The sequence below is a fragment of the Sapajus apella genome, unplaced genomic scaffold (genome assembly GCF_009761245.1).
Source record: "Sapajus apella isolate SASKATOON/1434 unplaced genomic scaffold, GSC_monkey_1.0 scaffold76, whole genome shotgun sequence".
In the NCBI taxonomy this organism is placed as follows: domain Eukaryota; kingdom Metazoa; phylum Chordata; class Mammalia; order Primates; family Cebidae; genus Sapajus; species Sapajus apella.
In genome coordinates, this window is record NW_022437016.1 from 5,791,435 (window position 1) to 5,818,259 (window position 26,825).

Genomic DNA, 26,825 nt, shown 5'->3' on the forward strand with positions numbered 1-26,825 from the left:
ATCATTCAACTTGATTGTTCTGGAGCCTACAACATGGGACGGTGCCTCTGATAGAGTAAGTGATCAAAGAATACAGAATGGTATGTAGCCACTAATTAGGCCTGGAGCCCAGGGGCACCAGGAGTAATACTGAAAATCAGAAACAGTTACTTTGACAGGGTAGTGGAATTATAGCTACTATTTTCTTATTTTTCTAGATTTCCTTTATGGTTCCATTAATGTTTGTTAAAATTTTATTAAAATACGCAAACAGTGATTTCCCTCTCTGGGATCCCCTCTCACAACAGCATGGGAGCTTGAAAATAAATAAATAAATAAAATATGCAAACATTTGCATTTCAATTCTTTCTTCAGTGTTAACACTGGGATTTCAACCTCTGGATCCTGGTGTCCCTACCATCAGCAGCCACCAGAGAACTAACCACCACTACTCTTTTGAGTCCTCTGCTATATTGAGTGCCTGGCCCAGGATCTCAGGCAGACAATTCAATTAACCTGCATGGCAAAGATCACTCAGACTCTGACCCCAATCCTACCTGATTGCACCAACACTATGTATCTGGACGCAACTCTCAGGAGGGATTAAATTAAAAGACGCTGAATATTTAAGTTTAAGTGTAATTGAAATGTAATAAGCCTATGAAATTCAGAGAGGATTTTTAAATGCTAATACCCAATGCTAAATAGAGTACAGTCATTAAAAAGATCACCTAGAGAAACCTGGTATAATCTTTCTGGAGAACAATTTGAATAAATCTATAAAACAGTCCTTAAAATACTCATACTCTTTGGCCCAGTTATTATACCTCTATCAGGAATAATCGGTGAGGTGGGATGGTGGCATGTGCCTATAATCCCAGCTACTCAGGAGGCTGAGGTGGGAGGATCACTTGAACCCAAGAGTTCAGGAAAAGCCCAGGAAAAAGAGTGAGACTCTATCTCAAAAAAACAAAAAAGGAAGAATCAGTGGATAAATATTTATGTACAAGAATATTTGCTGCAGAAGTCATAAGGCAAAAAAAAAAAAAAAGGAAAATAACCTAAATGCCGCTCAAAAAAGAGCTAGTTAAATAAATTGCAATACATCCAAGTGATGAAATATTATGCTGGCACAAAAAAATTGTTTTTGAAGAACATTCATGATATGGCAATACACCAGAGAGAGAACATTAAACTTTAAAAAGCACGATACAAAACTGTATTTTCAGCTTGATACCAACTGTGTGAGAGTGTGTGTGTGTGTGTGTGTGTGTGTGTGTGTGTGTGTGTGTGTCAGAGAAAGAAAGAGAATAAAAGGACTGAAATATCAAATAGATCAAATGAAGATGGTCATTTTGAGGTAGTGAGATGAGTATAATTTTTTCTTAAGTCTTCTGTACTGAATATCACCCTACAACCAGACAGACACGGCCACATAGTCCCAGCCCCAACGCACTGCCCGCTGTGTCAGAAGGGCAAGGAGGTACTCACAAGGATGGTGCATTCTCCTTTGCTCTTCTCTCGATGGGCTTCCTCCAGGTCCTTCTCCAGTCTCTCCCTCTCCTGCTGCAAGTCACTCAGCTCCTGGGTGATCTTCTTAATGCTTCTACGCAGCCTGTGGTTCTCTGTACTCTTGGTGAGGTTTTGTGAGCGCAGCTCAGCCAAAAGGGCTTCCTTTCCTGATAGAGCAGCCTCATAGCCTTCAGACCCCTAGAAGAGAAGGCAGAGAGGCAAGATAAGCTAATTTTCATACCTCATGAAGCAAACCAAGAAACCTGGGCTCTTTTTCACCTTGGGGGAAAAAAAGAAAAAAAAAAAAAAGATTAACATAGACAACATTCAGAACCCAAAGCAAAAAGAATATGAAGATTTTGGAATAACACAGGATAATGTTTCTTATGATGTGATGTTAAGGAAGAAAAGAATATGGTCGTGTGAAAGAAGTATTTTCTTAAAGGACCAGAAGAAAAGCACAAATTTTCACACTAACTGTCTTTAGTTGGGTGAGACTATAATTTATTTTCTTCCTATCTCTGTATTTTCAACTGTTCTAAGGTAAGTGAGCATGCTACTTTAATAATGATTTAAAAAACAATTTAATCAAGTCATTTTTAAATGGTAGAAAATGAAGACCTTCATTTGAAAATGTGAAAGTTGTCAGAATCAAAATGGAGTCATTTGTGTTAAAAAAAAAAAAAAAAAAAAAAAAAAACCTTGACAAATAGATTCGGGTAAGGCTATGAAGACGGATTACTCAGACATAATGCCTCATAACAAAAGCTATCACAAAAGACTCTGTAAAAACCACAACCTTGCACAAAGGCCACTGCAATCCTACACAAAAACACTTCTCCAAGGACATCTGCCCAGCAACTGCCTATCCCACCTAGGGCTGGTGTCATCCTTGTTATTGATGCTTGTAGCCAAGGATAAGTATCTCAATACAGTTATGTAATTCTTATTTTTCTGTAAAAATCTTTGTCTTCCTTAACCTCCCTGAATATGCACATAGCTATGACACACGTATTGCCACTTCAATGTCCTATTCCTGAATTAAGTATCATTTTATTTTAGAGAGATTCTCTCTGTTGTTTAGGTTGACAAAAAACAGAGTTGTATGTAAGCACTTGCAATGTTCATCCACGTAAGAATGGCTCAAACCCAGAGTCATTTGGAGAAAAAAAAAAAAAGTGGTCAGCACGCTAGTTCCATGGCCAGCCCGAGAGACTATAACTTCAGCAAAGTCCAAGTACAAAATGAGTCAAGAATATGTGGAATTTCAGTAATACACAGTTCACTAAAGAAAACACATACGATTGGCCAGGCACGTTGGCCTGTAATCCCAGCACTTTGGGAGGCCAAGGCAGGCAGATCACCTGAGGTCGGGAGTTTGAGACCAGCCTGACCAACATGGAGACACCCCATCTCTACTAAAAATACAAAATTAGCCAGGCGTGGTGGCATATGCCTATAATCCGAGCTACTCTGGGAGGCTGAGGCAGTAGTATCACTTGAACCCAGCAGGCGGAGGTTGCGGTAGGCTGAGATTGTGCCATTACACTCCAGCCTGGGTAACAAGCGAAATTTCATCTCAAAAAAACAGAAAATACATACAATTATCAAACACATGTACATCTGTGAAATGGGAAGTAATTACCTCGCTTTTGTTTTAATTATATTTTTTCCTTCTTTTTTTTCTGAAAGCTGGTTTATCAGCATTCCACTAAATATAGCATATATACAGAAAGGTACACAAATCATCAGTGTACAGCTCAACAAATATTCACAAACTGAACACACTCATATCAAGAAACACATTCTTAGCCAGGCACAGCGGCTCACTGACTGTAATCCCAACACTTTGGGAGGAATTAGCTCTATTTTGTTATGGTCATTGTGAAGATTGCATAGGATACACAGGCTGGGTATGGTGGCTTACGCCTATAATCCCAGCACTTTGGGAGCCTGAGGCAGGTGGATCACCTGAGGTCAGGTGTTCAAGACCAGTCTGACCAATATGGTGAAACCCCATCTCTACCAAAAACACAAAAATTAGCAGGGCATGGTGGCTGCCCCGTGTAGTCCCAGCTACTCGGGAGGCTGAGACAGGAGAACTGCTTGAACCTGGAAGGGTGAGGTTGCAGTAGGCCGAGATTGTGTCACTGCACTCCAGTCTGGGTGACAGAGCAAGACTCCATCTCAAATATACATAAATAAATCCAGTTCTACTTTTCCTTTACTTATTCCATTATCTTTCATTCCCAATCAAAAGATAACAGAGGTTCCACAAACCAAAAGCTATATATAGTAACACGATTAACCAAGAATTTGAAACACAGGCCAAAGTACTGTTTTTGTCCGAATACCACCCAATCTAAGGGTGAGCTAACAACAGCATTTACTGTGCCCATACATGCTTTCTTATTTAATCCTTGTGTGATTATCTAGATTTTACAATGCACAAATAGACTGTGAGAGCTCAAATATCTTGCCCAAGGTTACAGTTAGTGACATGGTTTGGCTGTGTCCCCACCCAAATCTCATCTTGAATTGTAGCTCCCATAATTTCCACGTGCCAGTGGGAGGGACCCGGTGGGAGGTAACTGAATCATGGGGGCAGATATTTCCCATGCTGTTCTCATGATAGTGAAAAAGTCTCACAAGTTCTGATGGTTTTATAAAGAGCAGGTCCCTTGCACATGCTCTCCTCCCTGTGACCATGAAAGACGTGTCTTTGCTCCTCCTTCGCCTTCTGCCATGATTGTGATTCCCCAGCCATGAAGAACTGTGAGTCCATTAAACCTCTTTTCTTTATACATTCCCAGTCTTGGGTATGTCTTTATTAGCAGCATGAGAATGAATTAGTACAGTTATCAAGAGAAGAGTCGAGATTCAAATCCATGTCCCACTCCATGTTCTTCCCAGTAAAAAGAATATGGTACCTCCATATAATGGACTATACACAGTTGTTTAAAAAGACTGAGTAGCACAGAGCTAAACGTGCACACACACCCCACATAAACTAATCAATGCATGTCAACTGCTAAAAATCTAAACAAGGTATCCTGTACTATGTCAATGTCCTGGCAGTGATATTATATCACAATTATGCAAGATGTTACCTTTAGGAGAACTGGGTAAAGAGGATACAGAATGCACATGTAAATCTACAATTATCTCAAAATAAAAATTAAAAAGGAAAAGACCAGGTAGATCTATATATACTGCCATGGCAAGAATGTTAAATTTTTTTTAAAAAGTCATAGAACAAAATATATATTATGATCCTATTTCATTGTTTAAAGTTTATATGCATATATGTATAAATATGCATTAGAGTCAAAGCAAGAGGTGAGTTTACTATGATTTCTATCAACCTCTTACTACTACTTTAAGTATTTTATACATTTCCTACAATGTGCATTTTTACTTTAATAGCTAGAAGGATGCCGTTTCCAATTTGAAAACATTTTTTAAATAAGTATGGAGGTAGCAGCAGCCAGGCCACACTATCACCTAAACAGTGATAGCAGTGATCAGAATTCACATCTCTGTGCTTCTGAACTTTGGCAATCACATCAAGAGTTTAAATATCACCTGCTGTTGCTTCAATGTCAGGCTTGATGCCAACCTTGTGAACACTGGCTATCTAACTCATGCTGCAGTTGGCTCAAATCATATGATATCCCAAAAAGATCCAAATACATGGGGGAAAAAATGCATTTACAAGTATCTGTGCACTGTTCAAACTATGTAGACCTCACAATGAGATCGCTAATGTAGGTGTGGTGTGTGCGTTTACTCACACACCAGCAGAGGAGTGGAAAGAACATAGGCTTTGAAGACAGACTTGAGTTCAAGTCCTGCAAAAACTCACTGGTTTGTAAATCTGCTACCTCCTTGGGCAAGGATTAAATGAGGATTCTCTGAAGAGGCAACCTGACATGTATAACCTGAGGAGTTAAAACAGTTCCCGATCTCTGTGTGCTGCAAGATAAGAAACCTGACCAACACTGTACACTGTAAGACCTCAAAACTCATTCTTAAAGTCTTCTGATTAAGACTGGGGGTTATTAAGCTAAATGTATGTAATAAATCTGGGTAACATTTAAATTTACAAGATTCCTTTCTTTCCTTTAAGGCCCATTATAACAAGTAAAATATCACAATGTTTATACCAGTCTCTCTAGCTATCAGCAGCCAACAGATTTTTTCCCAAGCAATGGAAAACATAATTTTCCCAAGAATTCAGCTTCTAAAGCTTGCTTATTTTCTATGCAAGGAAAAAGAGAAACAGTATAAAGTATAATCTTAGCTCCATTTCATCAAACACTGTCAAAACGGTGAGAGAAGGCATGTCTGAGATTCCAAAAGCAAAGATTTGTCTATGTTCCTAGCGTACCATGATTTAAACCAAATTACTTCAATTATTCTTATTGTGAACCAAAGCTCTGCAAAAGATAAAGGATGGGATATGAATCTTGGAAATGAAACAGTCTTAAATTAGATTTAATTTCTAACTTCTACATTACAACCAAAAGCGACATCAGTGCAAGGGGTGGGAGGAAGAAGCTTCAGGCAGCAGGGATTTATTTTGTTGATGACACTTTATCGGTTTATTAAGTTATTAGTGATAGGTATAAGCTGTATAGAAAACTAGAAACATGAGAAGAAACACATAAAAATAATTTAAAACACAAAATTAAAATTAGGAAGAAAGAGGGGTTGATCAGCAGGAGTCCTTGTAGTTCCACATTGGTGGGTAGAGGGAGGAGAGAAAAGGCAGGTCAAAAGCATCAAGGTCTGGAACAGAACCTGGAAAGGGGCAGCTGAGACCAAGGCAGCCAGGTGAGGCAGATATGGGTTGGCAGTAAAAGCACAGTCTTCGGAGTCAGATTGGCTCTGGAGTCAAATCCTAGCTCTATTACTTACCAGTTTGGAGATTCTAAGCAAGTTACTAGAATTTAACTTGGATTTCCTCAGCAGTTAAAACAAAAAAAAAAAATTAATAGTATTTACTTCGTTGAGCTGCTATGCAGATAACTGAGATAATCTATGGGGAGCACTTAGCAGGCCTTGGCACATAGTACGTGTTCAATAAATGTCTCTTGCTATTATTAGCAATTACTACACTAAAATCTTGGCTCTGCCATTTGGTAACTACGTGACAGTGAACAAGCCACATATACTCCTGAGTCTCAAAACCTCACAAATACGGTCAGGCGCAGTGGTTCACACCTGTAATCCCAGCACTTTGGAAGGCCAAGGTGGGTGGATCACTTGAGGTCAGGAGTTCAAGACCAGCCTGGCCAACATGGTGAGACCCTGTCTTTAGTAAAAATTAGCCAGGCACGGTGGTGGGCTGTAATGCCAGCAACTCAGAATGCTGATGCAGGAAAATTGCCTGAACCCAGGAGGTGGAGGTTGCAGTGAGGACAGAGCGAGCCTTCATCTTAAAAAAAAATTCACAAACACAAGGGGGATGATGATTACCTTCCCCACAGGCTGGTGAAAATTAAATGAGATAATCCACATATCTTCCACTATTACTTAGCACAGAGCACACTCAGCACTCCTAAATGTGGAGGTACTTATTATCATATTGAGGAGGGGGCTGGAAAAGCTCCCAAATCTGGTGGGGAATTTCCCTTTAATTAGACTGAACAAATTCTATCACTAAAGACCACCCACAGTTTTCCTTATTAAAATCGTCCAAGTTCCTTTCAGCTGCAGAGTCCTAGCCTCACCAGGGGTCAGGATCAAAGAGACAGCCACTTAAGTCAAAGTGATCACTTACCTGGAATTCCTGGGTCTGTGCTTTCTGCAGGGCCTCTCTGGCTTTAGCAAAGGCAGCACTGAGCTTTTCAATTTCAGAGTTAAGTCCTTCAACCTGGAGAAAAATCAAGAATTCCAGCCAAGTATATGACTGGCCCCTCCTCTCTCTGCACAGCCCACATGCTTTTCCTGCTCAATTGTGTCGTGCTTATAATCAAGGGCTTTGTAGTCAGAAAAGATCCGAGTGGGATTTCCAGTTTAAGCCTTTTACTAGCTGGGTAACTTCAGGCAAGGTACCTAACATCTTTAAGACTCCATTGCCTCAACTGTAAAATGAGGATACCACGACTCACCCAGCTATTGTGTTGTTAGGGTTAAATAAGGTAATGTGTATCAGTGCTAAAATAATGCCTGGCTCATATTGTTACCATTATTATTATCTGTATAGATTACCTACCCAACAACCTAGCCTGGGTATTCCCCAAATTCCTCATCTTCCAGTGACTTTCTCCTACACCCTGGAGTTGGCCATGAACCACTGTGGCCACACCCTGGACTTTGCCAGCACCGAGGGCAGCTTCACCACCAATGTCCTGACACACTGAAGCCCTCCCTTCTCTGCTGGGCCTAAAACTCCCCACACGTGATACAATGTTGACTTTTTTTTTTTTTTTTTTTTTTTGGAGACAGGTTCTTGGTCTGTCACCCAGGCTAGAGTACAGTGGCTGATCACAGCTCACTGCAACCTCAACTTCCAGGGCTCAAGCAAGTCTCCTGCCTCAGCCTCCCAAGTAGCTGGGACCACGGGAATATGCCACCATATCCAGCTACTTTTATGTATTTTTATAAGAGATACAGTCTCTCCTTGTTGCCCAGGCTGGTCTCAAATTCCTGGTCTCAAGCGATCCTCCCACCTCAGCCTCCCAAAATGTTGGAATAAAAGGCCATCATGCCCACCATGACAACTATTGCTAGGAGGCAAATCTCTGCTGCATCTGACACTGGTGATCATTCAAACTCCTTAGCAACACCACCACAGTTTCCTGGTTAGTTTCCTACTTCTGCAACCACTCCTGCTGTCTCCTTTGTGCATTCCTCTTCCTATCCCTGAAATTCTGATGTCCTCTGCAGTCCCATCGTCAACCTTCTTTCCCATTCTATACTCTCCTTAGATAAGCAGATCAACTCTCAAAATCTTAATTCACACGTGTACACAAGGGATTCCTAGATTGACCTCTTCAGGACTGAGCTCTGTCCAAACTTTAGGCAGGCACATTATCCGCTTCCTGGACATCTCACATGGATGGTCCATGGGCTCCTCAACATCTGCACTTTCTAATCAGATTCATCACATCTACCACTGCCCCAAATCTTGCCATCAGCCTCCATTGTCCATGCTTTGAACTGAGTCAGTGGCACCACCATACCTCTAGTCATGCAAGCCAGACACCTATAAGTCATCCTTCATTATGCTTCTCTGAAGTACCACATCTAATCCTCTAATTTTCCCAACCCTATTTCTAATTACTTTGAATTTATTTCTTGAATAAGCCCCTCTCCCTCCATTCCTACTTGCTGTGCCCACTGCTCTAATTCAGCCTTTCTTGGCTCTCACGGAGGCTACTGGTCTCCCAGCCTCCATTCTCTCCCTCCTGCAATCCACACTTCAGATAGAGCCAGGGACCTCTCCAAAACGAAAACGTGCTTAAGAGTTTTCAGAGGCCTTAAGTGCCACTCAAGCAGCTCAATATGATTAGTTCCCTCAACCCCCACCGGCTGGCCACTTGACGAAGCTTCAACTTCTCTCTCCTCCTTTAAGTTTTACACTTTGACAACTCCAAACTGTCTGTGGTGCACATAGGGTCTCTACTAACTAAACACCTTGACCAATGTTCTCCCTCTGTCCAAAATGGCCTCCCCATCCCTGCCTTCCTTCCCAACTAACTCCTACTCATCCTTTAAGATGCAGCTCAGACATCTTCTCCTCTAAGCACTACTCCCCACACGTGACATCCACGCCTAATCTGGATCAGGTCCCCTTCCCTCTACCTCCCCAGCTCCCTACACTTCCCTCAACCACATCACTCAACACTCATCCCAGTAGACTTGCAGGCAGAGCTGGGTTTTCTTCTCTGTGTCTGTGCCTAGCATAGTTACTAGGACACAAGAGATTGCCATAGTCAGGACAAGAAAACAGCGCAGGCCCATCAGCTACCACCTTGGATGACAGAGGCAACACTCAGGTAGCTCTTTAACTGGCTCAGCCATGGCCTTGCCTCCCAAAACTCCTTTATCTCAATTTTCTGTTATCCTTCAAAAGATTAAACCTGCATCATCCAATGCCGCAGTCACTAGCCACATGTGGCTCTCGGCATGTGAAATGCAGTTAGACTAAATTGAGGTGTGCTGTAAACACATCTGGACCTCAAAACGCTTAGTTCTGGGAAAAAAGTGTGGACTGTCTCATTACTTTTGTTTTATTGATTACATGTTGAAATGATTATGTTTGGGGATATACATATATATATACACACACACAATTAAAATTCGTTTCTTTTTACTTCTTTTAATGTGGCCACTAGAAAGTTTTAAATCACATATGTAACAAATATTTCTATTGGACAGCACTGGATTAGACACTCCAAAAGAATTTCCGGTTGACTACAGCATCATTTTCCGACTTCACTGTTTCAGCTCTCTTATAAATTTTTTATCTAAAGCTAAAAATTCAGGGTAGGACAGGCCAGTCATAGAAACTAATAAAGAAAAATCTTACTTAAGTGTATCAGACATACCTCTTTTTCCTTTGATTTTAATGCCATGGTTAAACCCTGAATGGCTTTATCCCTCTTTAAACTATTTTTCTTCTCTGTAGAAATTTCTCTTTCCTTCTCTCTCAGGTCCTCCTCAAGTGCCTAAATTAGATTAGAAAAAGATTCACTAAGTTGATGCGTTCCAACCAAAATGCACTGTAAATATATCTTTAAGAGCACACTCAAATGCAGTTATTCTATCTTATTCCTGTCAACCTGTGATTAATGTTTCCAAGTGGAGCTGAACACAGTGGCATCAGCTCCAAGTTACTGTGTTACCGCTCCCGGCAACAGAGCTGGGTGAAGGGAAGGGGATCAAATCAGTTAAGACGATGACAGCTATTCCTATGGGAAGGATTCCAATACCTTCTGGAATCTGAATACAGTCACTCAGAGTCTTTGAAACCATACCAGGTTATTTGGGGGAAATAACAGATCATTAATTTCATTCCTTTTGATGGAGACTGAACTATGCATTTATAGTCTGAGTTCATTTCTAAAGATAATCACCACTGCCTCCCTCCCGGGCTGCTGCGAGGATCAAATGGGATAATGGATGTGAAAGCACTTTCTAAGCTGGCAGGCACTACACAAATGCCTCCTGCTGTGACAGAGGAACCATGGAGCAGGGGCAGGTCCGAATCTTTGCTCTACCTCTTCCTAGCTATGTGCTCTTAGGCAAGTGACCTCATCTCTCGGGGCCTCAGGTACCACATCTGTAAAATGGAAATGCCTACTTCACAGAGTTATTGCAAAGATTAAGAAACCCTTTCTAGAGTACCTTATGCTTGGCTGGCATACAGCAGCATTCAGTGAATGACAGCTACTGTGACAGAATTATCTGCTGCACTCAGAATAAAACAAGAGGCAAGAATAGGCTAAATCTTCAATACATTTTTTAAAATTGTATCAGCATACCTGGATCCTCTCTTCAAAGCTGTTTCTCTCCTTCTGATGTTCCATTTGTGCAGCCTAAGAAAAGGCATTAATTGGTGTGAAGAAGAGACATGCAATCCAACAGCTTCTCCAGAACAATTAGAATGAGCACATCCTTGTTGCCTACTCACTTTCCCCCACTACTGTGGAACTCATTAAAACAAGTGTCCCCTCCCTCTCTCTGCCCCACCCAAAGCCCTGCCTGATTTGAATGAAGAAAAAACGTGAAGACAAACAACCTACACTAGCTGATCACCAGCCCCACAGAGAGTAAACCAAGGTGCTGCTGAACAAGATGGAGGCCTACTAGAGGGCAGGGCCGGGGAAGTGGGAAAGAGGGTTGAGAGGAGGGGCAGGAGACAGCTGTGGATTACAGATGAAAACGAACTGCCAAGGCTACAGCATTCACTGCCACGGCAGGAACACAGGCTCTGCCCCATGAAGAAATCAAGACTTTCTGTGAACAGCCGGAACATCCCCAATGTGAACATACCACGTGCAGCGGCTACTCTTAGTCCAACAAGAATGGAAGGCCTAGACTAAGACCTACCTGCACTTCCCTGGCCTGCCCACCCTCTTCAAAAGAGCTTGCTGGGGAGGCCGCCTAGTGCGGGGGCAGGAGTCCGGGGAGGCTTTGGGGTCAGCTACTAGTAACCCATCTCTTGGAACCTGGAAAAATGTAACAATTCCTCTGAGCCTGTTTCTAAACTTGACAAGGAGACCATGAGCTATATCTCACCAGGTGGCTAACAGGACTGAATAAGGGGGTATGCGGAACCTCTCCTGTACCCCTTCCCACCCTACCTCTCAAGTTGCAGACGAAAGTTGGCCTCACACCTACTTCTAACCAAAAAGGCAAGATGGAAAACAATGCACCACAACTGCATCCTAAGAAAGCCCAAAGGATGAAAATAAAGTCCCCAGGTAATAGCAAATCAATACATGGTAAAACAGAGCAAGCAGGTAAGGACTGGTTTTTTTAAGCAACTCTTTTTTTTTTTTTTGAGACGGAGTTTCACTCTGTCGCCAGGCTGGAGGGCAGTGGTGTGATCTCAGCTCACTGCAACCTTTGCCTCCCAGGTTCAAGCGATTCTCCTGCCTCAGCCTCCCGACTAGCTGGGACTACAGGCACCAGCCACCATGCCCAGTTAATTTTTGTATTTTTCGTAGAGACAGGGTTTCACCATGTTGGTCAGAATGGTCTCGATCTCTTGACCTCGTGATCCGCCCACCTTGGCCTCCCAAAGTGCTGGGATTACAAGTGGAAGCCACCGCACCTGGCCTTAAGCAACTCTTTATAGTAACAGGAGGCTGTGAAGGAAAAAGAACGACAGGACTCCTGACAAAGGCAGTTTTTGCTCACTCCTCAGCTGACAGGGAACTCATATTTAGAAGCAGACTATGTGTGAACCATAAGGACTGAATGCGCATTCCATTTCCCACAGAGGAGTCTAGGCGGCTAATTAAAGTCCCTGCTTCATGTCCCGTCACCTCACCTCAGTTTCTCTCTCCTTCTCTTCCCTCCGAGCAGCACAAAGTCCTTGGAGCTCTCCAGATGACATATTCTCATCAGGAGATGCCATCTGAGATTTCTCTTCTTTAAGGCACTGAATTAAAGCTTCTTTGCTCTTCAAAGACAGCTTCAACTCCTCAATCAGTCTAAAAGAGAACAAAATTTAAATATTAATTCTAAGCTGTTCTCTTAGCTCAGTGGAGCAGGAGGAGGCAGGAAATGGGGCCAGGTATCTTCAAAGTAGACATATACAATGGCTGAACATAAACAGAATCACATTTTGCAGGGAGGAGATTAAGGGCCAGAATTTGTGTGACATTATCTGGTCCCCTGCCTGCCTCCAGCCTGGCTCCAGTCAATTCAGCTCAGAACTTCTGGACTTTAACCAAGCCGTACTCCTGTTCAAAAACCTTTGACGGCCCCCACCAACAGCAGTGGACTACTAATTTTTTTGGCCAAGAAATCCTCTCTCCAAAAGAAATGCCACTGAAATCTAAGCAAACAAAACCAATGAAGCAGAGCTGTTCTGGTGAGTGTGGAAGAAGTGGCAAGAAGCCTCTTGCCAAGGCTTCTCAGGGCAAAGTTTAAAAACACGCTGATGTTCAAGATAAAGGTGAAACTCCTTCGCAGGCTTTCTAGGCCCCAGGTCTTAGGGCTTACCAGATCAGAGGCCCCTGCTGACAGCTTCGGTCTCCTCTCACAGGAAACCATCGCCCTGCCCTCTCCGTCTCCACTCAGTAGCCTCACTTCCAGTTCCCTGCGGAAGCCAGACTGTTTCATGCCTCTACGCCTTTGCTTATGCTATTCCCTCTGAATGCGCATTCCATATTCAGAGGGAATGCTATTCCCCACCTAAAATGCCCTTCCCCACCCTACCCCCATCTCACCCCCACCTCTACCTGACAAACACCCATTCATCCTGCCAGAGTTAATTAAGTATCACCTCCCCTCCAGGAAGCTTTGCTACCCTGCACCCCTAGGGCCCCCCTCAGGAACAGGTGAACACATCCCTCTGTGGGCTGTGTTATCAAACACAATATAATTACCAAATTATCCCATAGCAACTGCCCCTTGGCCACGGCAAGTAATTCAACCTCTCTGAGCCTGTGCCTCCTCAGCTGCAAAACAGGGTTGACTTGCGATTGTGGACCGGAGACAAGCTATTTAAAACAACCTTGCACCACTCCTGGAATATGGTGGAACTCAACAAATGGCAGTTGCTGTAATTATTACTTTTTTTTTTTTTTTTTTAACATGTAGCAATTAGCATTTTGTCAGAAGACCCTAGGAATAGCCTTTCTGCAGCTAGGGCTAGAAAGCAACTTTGTTTGGTAGAAAGAACAAATGTTCTGCAGTCAGACAGAGCTGCCCTAGTGAAACACAGCTTCCCAGGATGAAGTAAGGAGGGAGACAAAGGTAACTAAAACACCTAGCAATGCACTAGTATACAGGGTGTCAGGCAGCACTGGTGCAATGCCCCAGAAAACCTGGAAAGAGGTGTAAGATTGCCCTCTAGGGGTTGAACTCCGAAATCGTCACATAATCAACGGGAAAGGTAGTCACCAAAATATACACTTAAAATTGAAGCACTGAGTTGTATGTAATTTATACGTCAACGAAACACTTTTTTTTTTTTTTTTTTTTTTTTAGTAACCTTAAAGCAAGTTCTAGATAGGGAACAGAAAAAGTAGGCAGGCCTGGTGCGGACTCCTGCGGCCAAGCTGGAGCACCAGGCCCATCTAAGCGGAGCGGTAGCCTCAATCCAGCAACATGATACCCAGGGCTGCCAATCTCCCAGGTTTTAAAGAAAAGCTGGAAATCCAGACTTCTGCATGAAATTCAATTTTTTACATATTAGCAACTAATTCACACTTTAAAAAATACTATAAGCCAAACAACGTATCTGTTGGCATATATGATCTGCAGGGCTTCCCAGTACTAATTGTCTTAAAGACACAGAGCAGCTCAAAGACCAGATTGAAGACAATAAAGTAGCTAAAGCATGCACCTTTAAAAAGAGCGGTGGGAGCCCAGAAAGACATTGGCAGAGCCCATCCACATGAGCGCTAAAGATTCAACAACCTGCCCTGCCTTGCCCAACGGTGAGTCAATCTGTGTGGCAGACCTGGATCCATCTCACCAGGGCAAAACCAAGGACTCTGGCTCCAGTTCTCTGCTAACCATCTGAGCTTGACTTAGCTTCCTAGGCAGGCCTGCCTTCAGGGAGGGAGCACACTGATCCTACAACCAGGAGTTTCACCACAAACAGGGCCACACCCTGAGCAAAAATCCACAGTTGGCATCTGACTGCTGCACCGGTCTCTGGGCGTGAACCTGGGGCACAGCTATCCCTGAGACACAGCTGCATTCACAGGACTGACAAATTGGGTTTCAGTGCCTGTCCAGCCAGACCTATGGGAAATCAAAGGAAGATGCAGCCTTTAGCAAAGCCATGATTCAACATCCATGGAGACTCTACCGCCTAGAACACAGTAAGTACTTGATACAGGTTAACCTTTCCCAAAGTCCCCCTTCCAAAAAAGATGAGCGATCAAGCTTCTGTGGCACATGCTAATAGGACCACTCTCCTCTAGGGTCGCCTTAAAATGTGCCAGGCTCTGTACCTTTATGTGCTGTTCTCTCTGCTTGGCAAAGCGTCCTCACCCAACTCCCAGGACTCCTTGTCTGAGAAGCCCTCCCCATTCCCACGCCCAAGCACATCTTGCTCTTGTCACAGCACAGAACCCTGGGCTCACCTCTATCACAGCATCAATCATGACATATATTTTTTTGACATCTATCCCCTCCCACACTGGGAGCACTACAAAAGCAGGACAATGTTCAGCCCTGCATTCCCAGCACACATTCCCAAGGCCACATTCAGTAGTTGGTTAAGGAATGAATCTATATTTTAATTCAAGCCTTAATCCATATATCCAACCACATCCTAGACGCTACTCACTGAGGCTCAAGGTCCTCAAGCCCAGCATGTGCCAACTGAAGGCACCATCTTCCCTCTCCCTCTACCCAGAAACATTTCCTCTTTTTCCTTTTCCCCTGACAAAACTCAATAAACTGCACCATCCCACAGCTACACACGTTCAAAACTTGGGCAAGGGCCAGTTGCTAAGGCTCATGCCTATAATCCCAGCATTTTGGGAGGCTGGCAAATCACCTGAAGTCAGGAGTTCGAGACCAGCCTGGCCAACATGGTAAAACCCCATGTCCACTAAAAATACAAAAATTATTTTTACCCAGGCTTTTTTGCTGGTGGGCGCCTGTAATCCCAGCTGCTCGGGAGGCTGAGGTAACAGAATCATTTAAATACGGGAGGCAGAGGTTGCAGTGAGCCGAGATCACACCACTGCGCTCCAGCCTCGGGAACAGAGTTAAGATTCTGTCTCAAAAAAAAAAAAAAAAACCTGGGCAAGGTGTGTCGTTGTAGCCTCTCCCCTCATCTCCCAAATCCAGTCAGTCACCAAGCCCTTCAAGCCCATCATGTCTACCTTCTAGCCTGTTCTCCTCCATTCCCAGCTCTGTCACCGCCACCTTGGTCACCATCAGCTCTTTCCTGGATTTCTGCATCAGCCTGAGAACCAGTGTTCTACTCAGCCCCAGCGCCAATCCATTCCCAAGGGCGGCCAGAAAGACCTTTCTAAATTTAAATCTGATCTTGTCAATCCCCGAAGCCCCACCCAACTCCTCAGTGGCTTCTTGTATGCCTTTAGGATAAAACTCAAATTCTTCAGCGAGGTCGAGTCCCCTCTCAGCTTCCCTCACCTCCCCTCCTCCACCCTCCTTTCCGGAACACAGCACCCAAGCCAGACTGTGCGCCCTCCTGTGCCTGGATCCTGCCATGTTTCTTCTTGCCTCTGGACCTTCACAGGCACTATTCCTTTACTTCCCTTTCTTTGTCCAAGTAATTCTTCCTCATCCTAGTACTTCTCCCAGGAAGCTTTTTCTAATCTCTCTCAACTGAATTAGATAAATATGTTAACACAGCATTGATCCCACTTAGCCCTTATCATCCTGCTCCTCCCTCTATCCCTCTCACCCTGCTAGATGGTAAGTTTCAACCAAACAATGAGATTGCTGGGGAGAGGAACCCAGGCTGTATCAGCCCCTTTTGCATTCTCATCACCACTGTGCTGAGTAGATAGAAGATGCTCAGGAAATATTTGTTGAATCAAAGGTGTAAAGATCCAATAGAACCAATGAACTGACTGCTCAGCATCTATCAGGACCCTCACAGAGCCTTGTCTATTCACTCTGCCCCAGGGCCTCCTTTCAAATCTATCCCAAGAACTCTCCTTCCCCTTCACAGGTGCCAGGAATTCTGCCTGTCTTTCCTCTTTGGTGGCTGCTCATATATTCTATTCCCTGGGTCCCCTCCTCCCAGTTTAACTCCTCCGGACCTGTAGTTCCCCCAGGAAGGCAAGCCCATAAGCCTTAGTCTAAGGGCCTCACTGCTGATGGGTTGGGAGAGACTCAAGGGAACACAGAAATGATTCTGTAGAATTCTCGAGGTCTAGAGGCTACATGGGTGGTGCCTAGAAAGGCCGGTACTCTGGGGGGAGGCGCAGTAGGAGGGCACATACCAGGGAAGTTTCTATTCCCAGCCATGAAGTCGAGAAAAACACAAGGTCTCAAACGGGTAAACTGAGATAATACACATTCACTCCACTGAGGTCCATGGGGAACCAAGTTTCCTCACTCACCCTGAAATTATTAATCATCAAACTTCCATTTTCCAGATCAAAGCTAAGAAAAGATTGCAGAGCACCAAACTAATGCTCACACCTCCAAATGCTGAAGCTAGGGCACTTACATGGAGGCATGCGCTCTCCCTCTGGGTCTATTTATTCCCTTTTAAGGATAATCGTATCCCAAGGATTGGGATTTGCTCGTCTGATTTTCCAGGAAGCAGACTCCAATCTCCACAGGTAGGTACCAAGGCAGAAGTAACAGCAGACAAAAGTTGAGGAACCAGGGCAAGCAGGCCCAGAACCTGCACAACACAGTAGTGCTCGTCATGCTGGGGCACCAAATGACCAAGAAAAAGGAGCCAGTCAGTATCCTCTGAAACAGATCATTTGCTTTGGAAGAATTTCTATCAAATTCCAAACAAGCTTGGCTCTTCAACAGATAGGTCGCAGGTTATCCAGCAGTTTCTATTTAGTTAACCTTCCACTCAGTGACTGCCAGAATAAGGCAAGAGTATCAAAATGGAGGGTTCATGGTAAGGAATAAAATCAGCTTTCTCCTGACAAGTTTTTATCAAAAATTTGGTTGCAAAATATGATGAGCATTAAAGATTGCCTAGGGCTGGGCATGGTGGCTCACACCTGTAATCCCAGCAGTTTGGGAGGCCAGGCAGGCAGATCACGATGTCAGGAGATCGAGACCATCCTGACCAACACAGTGAAACCCCGACTCTACTAAAAATACAAAAATTAGCCAGGCATGGTGGCACATACCTGTAGTCTCAGCTACTCAGGAGGCTGAGGCAGGAGAATCGCTTGAACCTGGGGGGCAGAGGTTGCAGTGAGCCCTGAGACCACACCACTGCACTCCAGCCTGGTGACAGAGCAAGACTCCGTCTTAAAAAAAAAAAAAAAAAAAGACTGCCTAAAGGACATATCAGCTATCCAATAAACTCGAAGGCATCTGTTTTATCCTGGATCACCCAAGAGCTCTGTATTTGGTCTACACTGTTTTATTTTTGACACCTCGCCCTATACTAATTTGGGCCTTGGCCTGCATTAAAAGATATGATGGCAAACAAGTCACATGAAATTCACTGGCATTTCTTGTGGGGGCAGTCACTCACTGTTCACTTTGGGAAGAACCAGAAGAGAAATCTCCTTTGACAGTGCCAGGTAAAACTGGGCTTCTCCTGAGTTACTAGCTTGTTTTACTTCGTTTGCAACGTGAATCTTGTCTCTACCCTTTTTCCTTTGGCTCCTAGGAGGCTTACAGACAAAATCAAATGCTAACTTTAGTATCTGAGTAGAACGTTTCAGCATGAATGTCTATCAGTAGACTATCTCTGACCTCACATGACTATGCTATTCCTTCTCTCGTCCTCCTGACTTTATCCCTAGTTGTCTAACTGTGTTCCAATTGTTCCCATTAGTCACTCACGTCCTTTGGGAAACGTGGGGAGAAGGAAGGGACAAAAGGTAAGAAAAGGCAAGAATTCTTTCCCCACGCTGCCAGATAATGTGATGTCAGGGTATGACAAGGACAAGAGCCAGACCTGTCTTTCTCATCCAGAACCAGAGCCATCTCCAAGTCCCCCTCGTGCATCTTCTTCATCTCTGAAAGCTTGCTTTCCAAACTCAACCGAAGAGCCTTCTCTGTTTCCGTCCCTGCAAAGGCCTTTTCCAGTTCTGCTTGGGCGGCTTTCACATCCTAGAGTTAAATTAAATGCATTTGATGCAATTTTTCAATACAATTGGGAACATTTTGAAAGGAAATTGGATTAAAATATAAATATTTATGACTTTTTCTCCGGCACATTTCCCCTCCCTGAATTGTACTATACATGGAGAGAATCAGTAATAAATACATTTGCCAGCCATTTTTCCCTCTTGTATCCTGAAACGTAATAGGCATTTCCAATGGAAAAGACTCAACTCTGTTAAGAACTGCATTTTTGGTTTTGAAAAATCAGATCAATATTTACAGCTTCAATAAGAACAAGGAGAAATGCTCCTCTCAATACTAAACATACATAATTTCCAAAGAGTCACCATAATTTCCATACAAATTCTTCCCACACACCCCTACCGCCCTCACTGTATTTTTTAAGATAATGACTGAACAATTCTAAAATACATTTTCTATATCTCCAAGGTGATTTAGCTGTCGGAGGGGGAACCTCTATGTTCTTCCCAAGAGGTTAGAGAAGCCAATGAGGAAATTATCTCAATCATGCAGGCAGTGTCTATGTTAGGGAAAAAGGCCCTGGTGCTCATGAAAGTGACCTGGGAGTAGGTATGAATGTCCAACTACTCACACCAATTGCCTCCCATTATATCACAAAGATAAACATCAAATAAAATTGGGTTCAAAACCCAGCTCTCCCACATACTTGCTGTGTGACCTCAGGTAGTTGCTAAACCTCTCTGAGCCTGAGCTTCCCAATCTATAAAATGGGGATAACCACCGTCCCATCAAAAAGCTGCCATGAGTCTCTGTCAAATGCCTGCTCCATCACAGGAAGCTCAGAAAAAAATGCTGGCTCCCTCCTCCCCACCCTTGCCCTCGACAGTACTGCCCCCACCACTAACTCCCCAAGGGGCTTCCTGTCGCTCTCAATGAAAGCTGAAAAAAATCACTTATCATATTCTTAGACAACATCAAAGCCTGTTATTTACTGAATGCCTGCTAAATGCCAGGCTCTGAGCAAGGAGCTTCATTCGTATTATCTCTGATCTGTATCCAACTATAAAAAAGTTATATCCTGAGACAACAGAGTATAGCAGTTAGAATGCAGGTCTGAAGCCAGACTACCTGATATTTACTGCCTGTGTGACCCTCAGCAAGTGACTCAGCCACTCTGTGTCTATTTCATCATCTGTTTAAAAAAAAAAAAAAAAAAAAAAAAGGATGACAGAAGTATTCACCTCACAGAGGTTTACTGAAAAGATTACCTTTATGTCTATAAAGAGCTTAGAAGGATGTCTCACACAATGAAATGGTAAGCCCACAATAAATTGTTAATACCACAGTTATTATTACAATTACCACTGCAAACCAGGCATCACTGTCCTCATTTTACAGATGATGAAGCAGAGGCTCAAGGTAGGCAAATACCTTAACCCAGGTGATAAAGCCAGTAAGTGACAGAGCAAAGACCTGGCACCCCAACACATGGGAAAGCACTTACAGGGAAAAACAAATGAACCAGTAAGTTACACCTCATAATTACATTTTAGCTAAAATTCAGAATCTGTGATCAGGAGACCCTTCCTGTGGTTCTAGTTCTACCATTTCTGACCTACGCTATGTTTCTAACCCTCTCCAAGCCTGTTTCCAAACCAGTATTTTGGGCCTAATATCTACATACCCCCAAGAGGACAATTTAAGGGCTGATGTGAACAACATAAATGGAAAATTGTAAACTGCAAAATACAGTGTCTGCTCTTTGTATCCAGAAGTGCTTTTGGTGCCATTTCTCTCCATATCTAAAAAGAACCAGAGTTTCAGGTAGAGAAACCATGATAAAACAATAGATTTCAAAGACCAAGAACCAAATAGTATTACTTAATACTACCTTAAAATAGATAAGAACTTGTTAACATCTAGGAGACAGAATTTTTTAGCCAGGAAACATCCTGACTCCCACCACAGTGACAGGAAATACCTAACTGAGAATAAATAGAAGGAGAAGTGGCATGGAATGCCTCATAGAGAAAAGGCCAGCAGGATGGTTGGAAAGAAGCTGGATACCAGGGACCAGAGCTGGATGGACAAGCAGTGGCCGAAAGGTCAGAGTCTGGCTCCAGGCTTGGTTACTGTTAGGTAAGTCATTTCCCTTCTCTGGTCCTCAGCTTCCACATAAATAATGCACTAAACTAGACAATAAGCAGAGTGGTGCTGTAGAAAAAGCATGGGCTTTAAAATCAGCATAGTTAAACCCGGGATTAAATCTATTAGTATTAGATTAAACCTATTAGATTAAACAAGTTAGTACTTCTCACTGTATCTCAGCGTCCTCATACAGAAATGAAGACCACAATGGTCAGTTTGCAGGGTAAAGGGGTTATAAATCGTACATGTAAAATGCCTGAAATGGGGCTACAATCCAGGAAATGCTCAATAAGGGTGGCTGCTGTTTCTGCTGAAACTGATGGTTTACGAAAAAAAGAAACAAAACTGTGCCAGCCTTGGTATTAATTAACCCACTGTAAGAAACACGCTGCCCTCAGGATTTCCAGACTTGCCTTTTGTAAAACGAGTATTCTTTTGGTTAGGAGATCTTCCACCTGCTGCACCTTCTTTCGAGCATCTTCTTTCACCCGCTGGATTTCAGAGCCACCCGCTTCAGCTAAGCTCTCAACTGCTTTGCTGCAAAAAGAGGCACTGGGGTAAAACATGCAAGGGTGATGGTATGACGGTCATTTCACAGCCCCAAAAAGACAAGGAATATTTGTTAGTCATCTCACCCACAGACCTGTGCTGAGCTTCTTTTTCTTTAGCTTAATATTCGTAATTCAAGAAAAAAGTAAGATTCGCCCATAATCTTGTCACTCAGGATAACTAAGTCAACATTTTAGCATAGCCTTTAAGACATTTTCTACAAAAAAGAACCATTTAGTACACAGCAGTGAATTGATTTTATTACTTAATATACTGTAAACATCCTTTTATGTCAATAAATGTCTATATCATTTTTAAAGGCTGCATATTAATTCAAATGTATGAAATGTACTATAGTTTACTAAATCAAGTCTCTATTTTTAAAACATTTAAACTGTTGTTCATTTAACACATTGTATCTGATGATACCAAGTTCTGAGAACAGTGCCTGGTACAAAGTAAGTATTCAATAAATGTTGGTGATACTGTTTACTGTAACAAGCAATGTTATTAAAAGCATCCTTGTATGTCCACTATCCAGTGACTTCCTGAGAATAGATTTCTAGAAAGGGAATAGCTGGATCACAGAGTAAGCCCACTGCTAAGACTCTGGACAGCTATTGCCAAATTTCCCATCAGGGGGCTTCCAACAAAGTACACCTGCATCAGTGGTTCAAGGAGGGCAGAGAGCTGATCTGACAAACCAACGTGCAAAGGCGCAGTATGCAACGAAAATGTATCTGTGGGAGTAAGGGTCTGTACACTGCCAACTGAAGGGAAAAGCATTTTAAATGCATCAGGATCAAATCTGTTCATGCACTGGCTAACTCTTAGGGCATGAAGACGGGAGGCTACATAAGCAGCCTACACTCTGAATACTCTAACATAAAACACAGAGTACACACTGCTAGAGCACCATGGAATATTCTCTCCACATGACCGGCAGTGGTGGGAACGGCACGCCCAAATCAGACACAGGACTACAACCACTGATGCCAGAAGATAAACAATGTCAAACATAACTCTGTAAGACTGTATGAACAGTCCTCATCAGATTTCTAAAATGATTGCAGGTTTCCAGAGGCAGAATAATAACAGAAATGCTTCCACCTAAGGCTGGTTTCTCAGAAAAACTGCAACAGAACAAATCTATTCACCACCAGCTTCCCATGCCCTACTTTAGAGATATATACAATTTTTCCAACTGAGAGCCATGTGATCAGACACTCACATGTACTGAGTTCTTCACTGAGAACGATGGAAAGTCAAAAGGGCCATAGTTGTTGTCCAAGTCTCAAACGTGAGTTGCCCGAAAATAAAGACTTTATTCATATCTTTTTTCCTTTTCACCAATAAGGCTTCAGAAGGCCCCAGTGTCATATCATTTTAATGAAATTCAACGTGAACAAATGAAAAAGAACATGGGCTCTGAAGCTGGACAGATCTACTTCTAAATTTTTACTCTATTATATCCTCAGTGTGACTCTGGGTGAATGATCTAGCCTCAGTAAATTACCTCTCACACCTCAGTTTCCTCATGTGAAAAATGAGATGATTACCTCTCAGAATTAATGTGCTCACATATGTGGGCCTGTTTCTCTCTGATCGGAGAGCTCTGCATGCTAGCCCTCGGCCTCTGAGGCCCACACACCACTGGCTCCTGTTGAGCTGATGTGGGAAGCCTCATGCTACCCTCTGCTGAGGTCTCCGCTGGCTACAGCCACGATGGCCATTTCCATTTCCTGATTAATGTCATTGAATGCCGTCAGCCCCCACTCCCTGGGCTCATTTCTGGATCACTGTCTTGAATTCACAGTGACTCACAATCATTTCTATCACTCCTTAAGGAGCATTACACATGATCGAAAGAATTCTGGACAAGAAGCCCCTCCTTCCTGATCCTTAGATACAGGATTTTTCCAGGAATTAATTTCTGCTACCCATTCACCAAGGTCTGAAGCATGGGGCTTTATAGAGCCGCCTCTATAAGATGGCTCGCCTGCTACCCCTGCCCTCACCCCTCCACACTGCCCACCAGAGTGCAAACACGCCGTCTCCCACCTATCGGCCCAGATCTAACCTTTGTGTTTTGCCATCTGAATCACATACATTGCCAAGAGGCTGACTACAATTTTTAACAAGTACTATTATTATTCCATTTGTTTGAGTTGTAGTTATACCAATAAAATATATTCCCAATAAATGTCCCAACTTTTCATCTATCATCTTTGTGTTTTACAGTTTCTGTAGCAATAAAATTTATAGTCAGTAGTATGGTACAATTTCCCTCTACTAATGGAATTATTATTTTTGCTTGTGTTTTAAAGCTACAGAGATCAAATTTACTTGCACCAACATGACTGCTTTCGTTTTTAATGTCCTCTTACAGTAACTGATAAATATAACAATGGAAAACCAGCTAACAAATGTGTTTATTTCATAGTAAGGCACAGTATGCTCTGGAGCCAGAGCAGTCCCTGCACGTCTCCTCATTCCTCTGAACCTCGGTTTTCTCTCCACTCAAATGGGAATACTGGCTGCCCACATATCTGATCAAATACAATAAAGCCTATCAAGTGCCAGGCACAGGATATGGAACAGAGAAGGATCTCAATACGTGTTAGCTCCCTCCCTCAACCCTTTCTTTCCTTGCAGAATCTGGGCTAACACACGAGGTGGACAGCAAGCCCTGAGGAGAGGAAAGGGTGAGAGAAACTGGTTTCATCTACCTTTCTACCCAATACAAGAAAGCCAGATTTTGTAAATGCCAGCTTCACTACCCTTTTTAATCCTCCACATTTCCCCTGGATTCTTCCAATCTAATTACGGTTCTTCAGGAAAAAGCAGTGGCGGATCTCATATCCTGTCCCCACACCCTACCAAAAATCCTAACACTGAAAAGGGGTGTTGAGAGTACAGGTATTGATCGACTTACGACCTATGCAACATACAACCATTCAACTTTATGACCACAATTGCTAGCCATGACTGCTCCGCGTCTGGCAGCACAAACGTTGCCTAGCTGGGCGTATGACAGTGTGGGCCAGCTTCCAGCAGCACTACCATCTCCGTGTGCACCATTTCAACTGTTATCCCAGATTCGGTACAGCAATTTGTGTTTTGTGTCTTGGATATTTTTCATCAAACCCCTCCCAATAAACTTCTTATACATTTCGAAGCAATGGACCCAAACATCAAACGATTTGCAAGGATTGAACGGACGGCGCACGATGTGTTTCGTCCGTATCGTGAAATTTATGAACAAAAAAAGAAGCTGGGCGCGGTGGCTCAAGCCTGTAATCCCAGCACTTTGCGAGGCAGAGGCGGGTGGATCACGAGGTCAAGAGATCGAGACCATCCTGGTCAACATAGTGAAACCCCATCTCTACTAAAAATACAAAAAATTAGCTGGGCATGGTGGCACGTGCCTGTAATCCCAGCTACTCAGGAGGTTGAGGCAGGAGAATTGCCTGAGCCCAGGAGGCGGAGGTTGCGGTGAGCCGAGATCGCGCCATTGCACTCCAGCCTGGGCAACAAGAGTGAAACTCCGTCTCAAAAAAAAAAAAAAGAAACATACAATTCAGACAAAGCTCACCATGTTTATAAAAAAACCAACTGCAGTAACCCCAACTGCTGCCTCAGATGACGACATCAACAAACCACAGCCAAGCACCAGCGGCCAATAAAATGTTTCATACATGTTTATATATTTTGATATGTTTTGCAATTGGGAAAATGTTTCCTATGGTATTTTTTACACCTGTATTTTGTATTTTTGTATGCACCTGTATTCTGTAATTTTGTATGTTTTGCAAATATTAAACCAGTTGTACTGGTAATGCAGTGTTTTACTTAAACCTGACGAATGTAAAAATAAGAAACAAAATGGTGTAGAGATGATACAAATGGCATAAAAAGAACAAAGAAAATTATGATATATAACAATAATGAAAGAAAATTATGATAAAATATGACTTAAAGATTTTTATAACATCATTTCACAGTACTGTACATATAGCCTACTCAACTTACGACCAAATCATGTTACAACCAGTCTGTCAGAACCAATCGTGGTCGTTAAGTCGAGCACTAGCTGTATTATATTAACATAGATATTTTCCATCAGCAAGTATCCACCAGAGACATACTGCTGGGAGCTAGGAAACTAGGGTTAAAGAGAAAGGCATGGCCGGGCGCTGTGTGTCATGGGTGCAATCCCAGCACTTTGGGAAGCCGAGGCAGGTAGATCATGAGGTCAGGAGTTAGAGACCAGCCTGGTCAACATGGCAAAACCCTGTCTCTACTAAAAATACAAAAATTAGTCAGGCATTGTGGCACATGCCTGTAATCCCAGCTATTCAGGAGGCTGAGGCAGGAGAATCACTTGAACCCAGGAGGCGGAGTTTGCAAAGAGCCAAGATTGTACCATTGCACTCCAGCCTGAGCAATAGAGCAAGACTCCATCTCAAAAAAAAAAAAAAAAAAAAAGAGAGAGAGAAAGAGAAAAGCACACTTGGCGGTTTCATGGTAGATATTGTCACTGAACAGATACATAGATATTATGCATATACTATATATGCATACAAAAATTTAAAAAAGAACATGGAACCTAGCGTTGAACTCGAAGTCACAGACTTGGGTTCTAATACCAGATGCGACCTTCCTGGATGGGAGTCATGGCCCCTCCCTTTTCCTGGCCTATAGTATCTCCTGTATGAAAGGAGGGTATTCCTCAAGACTCTTCTAGCTCCCAGAACAATTATGTAATGTAAATGGATGTGAAAGTGTTTTATAAACTAAAAGTGTTACACATAGAGTATTTTCATTCTGTACCAGTGAAGTCCATCAAGAGACTGATGCGAGCTAGAGGAAGCCATGGGTGGTTCAAGATCTGAGGCTTTACAAAAGGCTGAGCAATGGAAAGCATTTGGGCTGGGAGGAGATGAGAGGGGAGGAGGTCTGCTGGGGCAGAGTTAGAGCAGCAAAAGCAAGAACGTTTTAGCATCCATGAATTGCATTTGGGATACAGTTGGTGGAGAGGAAGTTGGAGCAGTTAGGTCATTGTAAACATTCTTAAACAGAGCTCATGACATTAACCCCAGACATCTCCCTTCCCATCCATCATCAAGGCCTGTTGATTCTGCTTCCCAAATGTCTAATTCGACAGCTGCTCTGTTACTCACCTCTCACCTCAACCACTGGACTAGCTTCCTGATTGGTCT

The 26,825-nt window shown here is 43.0% G+C and overlaps 1 protein-coding gene across 4 annotated transcripts in view; it reads right to left on the reverse strand.

Annotated features, from left to right (window-relative positions):
• CDK5RAP2 (CDK5 regulatory subunit associated protein 2) overlaps positions 1-26,825 on the reverse strand; it is a 201,128-nt gene that overhangs the window by 133,636 nt on the left and 40,667 nt on the right. For all 4 annotated transcript variants that reach the window (XM_032251443.1, XM_032251440.1, XM_032251442.1 and 1 more), the window contains 7 exons: positions 21,468-21,591; positions 18,776-18,930; positions 12,500-12,662; positions 10,986-11,039; positions 10,050-10,169; positions 7,277-7,369; positions 1,471-1,689 (listed from right to left, as the gene is read on the reverse strand). In XM_032251443.1, the coding sequence (XP_032107334.1) occupies positions 1,471-1,689; positions 7,277-7,369; positions 10,050-10,169; positions 10,986-11,039; positions 12,500-12,662; positions 18,776-18,930; positions 21,468-21,591 (928 nt within the window). The remainder of the gene's footprint in view (positions 1-1,470; positions 1,690-7,276; positions 7,370-10,049; positions 10,170-10,985; positions 11,040-12,499; positions 12,663-18,775; positions 18,931-21,467; positions 21,592-26,825) is intronic.